Raw genomic sequence first — 6,336 nt, forward strand, 5'->3', positions numbered from 1 at the left:
ATATAATGAGTACTTGATATATTGATATGGGTGTCCCTGTTACCTGTTACCGGTTACGTTCCAATATCAACATATAATTAAGAAGATTGACGATTGATTTGATGCTTTTTTTCTATTTCAAAATCACCTCTCTTGACTGCAAACTTTGCTGCCTTCATATTTACACTATATCGTGGAAAACAAAGATAAAATATTATAAATATAGTTTAATTTGTATTTCTAAACCATCTTATTCCTCTCTTTGACTGTAAACACTGCCACCTTCATGTATTTGCTCCATCAATACAGATATAATTAGTACTAGATTTCCTGATCAGGATGTCCCTGCTCAGGACCGTTAACGCTCACAGCTTAAGTTATAAACTATACGGCATATAACCATTCTTATAAGTCGTGGTTCTATTTCCTCAATTAATACAACCATTTAAATGACCATATACACTGAACATTATCTTCCTTTAGTTTATAAATGTATAAATGAAAAATATCTACGCTATTTCATGATAAGAATGTCCCAGATGAGGACCGTATACACTATGAAATGTAGTTATAAGATATCCAACTGTTATATCATGCTCCAAGTCCGGACGAGTTATCCTATCTTGACGGTCCTCACCAGCCCCGGTCCTGCTCAGCCCCGGTTCCAGTGAGAGACAGCACAGCTGTCTGACGCCACTCCACCAGGGGGCCCAAATTGGCACCCCTCCTTTGTGTATATTTTTGCGACTGCCATCACAAATTGGTTATGATTGGTTAACTTTAATAACCTTATAATACTTTCATGATGATATGACGTAGAACAGATTACATTTCCATTATATTGACCAAATGGCTGTGAGATGGTTTATATATATACTAATTAAGTTGCCAGAGTTTTGTCGCACACTGTTTGCCGCATAGCTAGTTTTTATAAAAAAAACACCAGGTTGCCAGAAAGTTCCCACATAGTTGCGGCAAACAGGTTCCTACAACTTTGCTGCACGTGTAGCGAGCGTAGCCCCTGGTGTATCGTGGATGAAGACTACAAACACCCAAGGGCCTAACATTGATCCCCGAGCTATTTGGAGCACCGGGTAAAACGGGTTAACTTGGCTGATTCACTTTAACTAACCTCTGCTCCCAAACAGCTGAATGGTGCCGTGTAATTCATTGTTTGCGTGTTGTATCTATTACCAATCTTAAAGGTGCAGTCACTTGTGCGAGTGTTACGTTCTTTTTTTCTGCCTAAAAAAGAATTTAACACTAGAAATGAAAGTAGTCATGTTTGTTGATGAATGTCAAATTATGAACACGGCGAAGGCCTAGAGAATTCTATTGAAACCAGCCTGTATTATTGTTTTTGTTGCACGTCACTTCGTAGTTAATATGAGCTGTGAATATTCCACTGGTTAAATAAACACTGGGTTGTAAGATATCTTTTGATACAGATGACAGGGCCGTGTCGCCAGGTGCAGGGACACTGCACAAATCATTATATATATACATGATGTTTATAAATACAAAAGACGAATGTGCACTTGATACTGCAACCGGAAAAGTGAGTCGCGAGTGAGTGCTTGAACTAGCTTTCAACGATGCCACATCAGCGATTATTCATTAAAGATGGGTGCCCACTGATTTTCGTTTTTTGAAAGCATTATTTTCATACAATTATAGAATTATAGAAATGTGTTAAAAACGTATACATTCTATATAACGGTATGATAATGTTTATTATTATCATCACATTTTGATGTTAAGCTTTATGCTTATGATATATCTTCGAATGGACATGAGATATATCTTTTAGGTATCAAAGGTAAAGTTTGCCTGCTACGTCACTGGTGGAAGTAGTTGTCGTCTGCAACAAGGTCAAGTTTCAAATCCGAAAGAAATACTGCGCGAGATACCTTTAACTGCAAAAGAGCTTTGAATATGGACCTAGACTAAGTCGGAAATTATTATTCTTGGAATCACCTCTGGAATTCCTTTCATTTGTGGTACTTATGGAAAGTTCTGCACACCACTAGAACCTAGCCCGTTGAGCCAGATTCCCGGGAAAACGTGCTTTCGGAAGAATAAGTTCAGAATAAGTAAGGAGGTGTTCCGAATGACTAGTAGTTATAATAACAGAAATCAAACCATTTCCGGATTTTCTGCCGTCTCATTTCATAAATATTAAAAAACCCTACATTCAAAAAAAAATAAAAAAATCGTAGAAGATAGATTAAGACGATTTTGAAAAGCAAAATTACTCTCCTTTCCATTTTTAGGATAGGGTATTAAATAAATATATATTATACTATTATCAGACTATTTTATAATTCTGGATCACTGGGATAGGATTCCAGATCAATGGGATAGGGTATTAGATGAATGTATTATACTATTATCAGACTATTTTATAATTCCGGATCACCGGGATAGGATTCCGGATCAATGGGATAGGGTACTAGATGAATGTATTATACTATTATCAGTCTTATTTATAATTCCGGATCACTGGGGTAGGATTCCGGATCCCCGGGATAGGGTATTAGATGAATGTATTATACTATTATCAGTCTTATTTATAATTCCGGATCACTGGGGTAGGATTCCGGATCAATGGGATAGGGCAATAGATGACTAGATTATTCTATTATTAGACTATTTTATAATTCCGGACCACCGGGATAGGATTCCGGATCAATGGGATAGTGTACTAGATGAATGCATTATACTATTATCAGACTTATTTATAATTCCGGATCACTGGGGTAGGATTCCGGATCCCCGGGATAGGGTATTAGATGAATGTATTATACTATTATCAGACTATTTTATAATTCTGTATCACTGGGGTAGGATTCCGGATCAATGGGATAGGGTACTAGATGACTAGATTATACTATTATTAGACTATTTTATAATTCCGGATCACCGGGATAGGATTCCGGATCAATGGGATAGGGTACTAGATGAATGCATTATACTATTATCAGACTATTTTCATAGTTCTGGATCACTGGGATAGGATTCCGGATCAACGGGATAGGGTACTAGGTGACTAGATTATACTATTAACAGACTATTTTATAATTCCGGATCACTGGGGTAGGATTCCGGATCAATGGGATAGGGTACTAGATGACTAGATTATACTATTATTAGACTATTTTATAATTCCGGATCACCGGGATAGGATTCCGGATCAATGGGATAGGGTACTAGATGACTAGATTATACTATTATCAGACTATTTTATAATTCCGGATCACTGGGATAGGATTCCAGATCAATGGGATAGGGTATTATATGAATGTAGTAAAGTAGTGTCAGCATGTCAGAACTCATTTTTTTTGGCCTTTCCATTGTCTTGCATTTGTCATTGTTTTTGTGTTATTTTATGTTTTTTATACATTCAATTATATCTTTAAGACATCATAACTTCAGTTGTTACAACACTGTGTAGGAAAAGGGAAAGACACTAATGAAGTCTTAAATTGATTGGATTGTTTCTTGTTCAGTTTGTTGCAGTGTTGCAAATAAAGCTTAAATATCTTGGAAATATGAGTAGGGTAAGATCATTCAATATATTGTATGAATTTGCAGTTTACTTTGACAAATAACAAAGACATCAAAATGTAGAGGAATTAATCATAAATCATTTAATTATTCTTCAGAAATCATATACAGTTCTACTGGTTTTAAATAAAGCACCACAAGTAATACTTGTTAATCATGTTGAACATAGTCTTTACACTGGTGACTCCATGACATATGTTATTGGTTAGTGCAAGTATAACATTGATATGATTGTGTATGATTTGATGACATGTTTCTGTGATCTGTAATACTAGTAGAATATATAAGCTGATGCATAATTAAAGAAGACAATAGTATTTTAAAAATAAAGAGAAAAATGTGGCAGTTGAGCATATAATTGTTTTCATTTTGCTACAAAGAGAATAATTAAGAAAAAAAGGCAAATAACCTGTCATCAATTTTATCATTTTTATTTGATAGAGTATCCCCAAGCCTAGACACCGTATATGTGATTATGGGGTGGATATCTCAACCAAGAGACTAATTTAATGTTATTAAATTCACAATATAAATGTTATAATAGTTTTAGTACCTCAAAGAAATTATTCAAACTTCCATAACAATGAGATATAATGAAATGTTAAAAAATAAACCACACCTTCATGTCATCAATCCTGAATCACTGACCACCAAATTCAAGGAAACAATAACAATGACCAGTTGAAAGTGATGAGCCCTGGTGAATTATTATCCCGAATAATTTGCACTTGTCTTCAAGTTCCTGTATCAATGCAATAGAAGGAAATACTAAACAATTTCAAACAAAAAATATTTTACTGACACATAGGATTGGATGTAATCACATTTGAAATATACCATTGCTCAATCTCTGGTATGTTTTATTACTTTAAGTTTATAGTTCATGAGAATTAACTTCATTTTCCATTTCATTTCTTTCACTCCATCATATATTTAGGGTGGAGGTTATATTAAATGGACATGTGGTATCTTGTGAAGTTTTAAATACTTCAATACAGACACAAATTAATGTAACAATTTGTCCTCTTACCACTTCGTCTGCAGTATAATTTCGCAGCAAGATTTCTGTCTGGATTTGCATCCTTTTGTTTATCTTCCGTCTTGCACTACTAAATCTGATGAAAGACAATACAATTGATGTAAACAAGGAAACATACATTTCAAAACAAAAAAAGCAACAAAAGAAATATAAACAATAGGCCCAAGGGCCTTAGCGGTCACCCGAGTTATATTATAGGTACCAGTAGCTCAGTTTCATTGTTGAGATGTACAAAATGTGAAAAACAACATGTAAACAAAGTGAAATACAATACTTGTCATGTCGACAAAGTATAAGAAATTTTAAAACTATTCAAATAAATAGTTTTGCTATTGAGAATTATACCCTCCCAAAGGGAGAGCAGATGACCTGGGGGAGGGTGAAATTTACAATTTAGGTAATGGTAATTTAGGTAAGGACCTTTCTTTCCCTGAATAGTAAAACATCTGAGTCTGATGAAGAAGATTTTTTAACTTTTAACCATAATCCCCATTTGGGCCCCGCCCATCCAGCCCCTGGGGATGGGGCAGGATATTATTTTCTTATACCATCTAATTGCCATCTGGCATCATAATCATTCCAACCAAGTTTGAAATATTTCCAAATGAAAATGAACAAAATATGTTATTTCCCTATATAAACTAAAGTAAACTTTATCCCCTCCCCAAGGGAGAACGGATGGCCCGGGGATACTGCAATTTACAATTTTAACAAAGCCTCTGATGATCTTTCCATCCATGCAATTCCCTAAATGTCGATTAAGAGTAAGATTTAAAATTCAGAAGAATGAATGTGTAGAGTAATCTGTAACAGTTTTTTTTCCATAAATCATAATATCTTAATCATATAAAATTTACCTTTTGAGTTGAATGACAACATTTTTTGGAATGGTTAAAAGTTTGGTGTCCTTTATAGCCATGGTTTTGTTCTTGCATCTGGAAACAGGAATTGATCAATTAATAATAGTTACATAAAATGCTCCTAACCAAACTTAATTATAGTTTTGGATTAAATATCTAAGAAAAGTTTGATATGGCTATATACATTGGAATGAATTGGAGAATATACACTTGTATTTTACATTATATTTTCATTATCTCAATCTCTAAGGAAAGGTTGCATGTTATAGGTTTGTGATGTTGTTTTATGGTACAACTGTAGTATTTTTCACAAAATGTCTCAAAAGTTTAGTAATTAACTTGAATTAGAACAATGTGTCAATGTTATGTCCCTCATTATTAGAACAAGTTATGTGAAAACAAGAGATATCAATAAAAAATTACCTTGCGCAAACAAAGTCAACATTTTCCTCAGCAAAATGTTCCTTCAAGGCTTGGTTAATGCTTTCAGCCTTACAAACATAAAAAAGAATGAAACAACCCATCTCGTAAAATATCAGTGTAAGTAAAATATTTGTCATTAATATCACATTTCTTTGTTTATTTTGGGGTTTATAAAGAACTGACAACCACATATCATAATGCAATATGGAAAGGTCCAACACAACATTGTTTGACAGCTTGGACATTCATGAATAATTCATTGGTATAATGCATTAGAATTGAACCATTATTTTCAAATGTTGTGTGGTGGTGCATTAAACATTCAACACTCGGCTGTATTTATAATCTTTACAAGTTCAGATTATATATCAACTACTGTAATTACATACCTTCTGAATGGAAACACTGATATCAGTGTATCTTTCAAGGTTTGTTGACATTTGCTGACAGCTACTGCATTTTACTGAA

At 34.0% G+C, this 6,336-nt stretch overlaps 1 protein-coding gene across 1 annotated transcript; it reads right to left on the reverse strand.

Moving 5' to 3' along the window:
- Positions 1-4,171: 4,171 nt before the first annotated feature.
- Positions 4,172-6,234, reverse strand: LOC110447017 (ubiquitin carboxyl-terminal hydrolase 17-like protein B). Its single transcript, XM_021492414.1, has 4 exons — positions 5,869-6,234; positions 5,443-5,520; positions 4,577-4,661; positions 4,172-4,288 (listed from the first exon to the last, which is right to left on the reverse strand). Exons 1-4 carry the CDS (start codon positions 6,111-6,113, stop codon positions 4,187-4,189), a joined length of 510 nt encoding a protein of 169 aa, XP_021348089.1. The 5' UTR covers positions 6,114-6,234; the 3' UTR covers positions 4,172-4,186.
- Positions 6,235-6,336: the final 102 nt, after the last annotated feature.

This window comes from Mizuhopecten yessoensis, unplaced genomic scaffold (assembly GCF_002113885.1).
Source record: "Mizuhopecten yessoensis strain PY_sf001 unplaced genomic scaffold, ASM211388v2 scaffold371, whole genome shotgun sequence".
Taxonomy (NCBI): domain Eukaryota; kingdom Metazoa; phylum Mollusca; class Bivalvia; order Pectinida; family Pectinidae; genus Mizuhopecten; species Mizuhopecten yessoensis.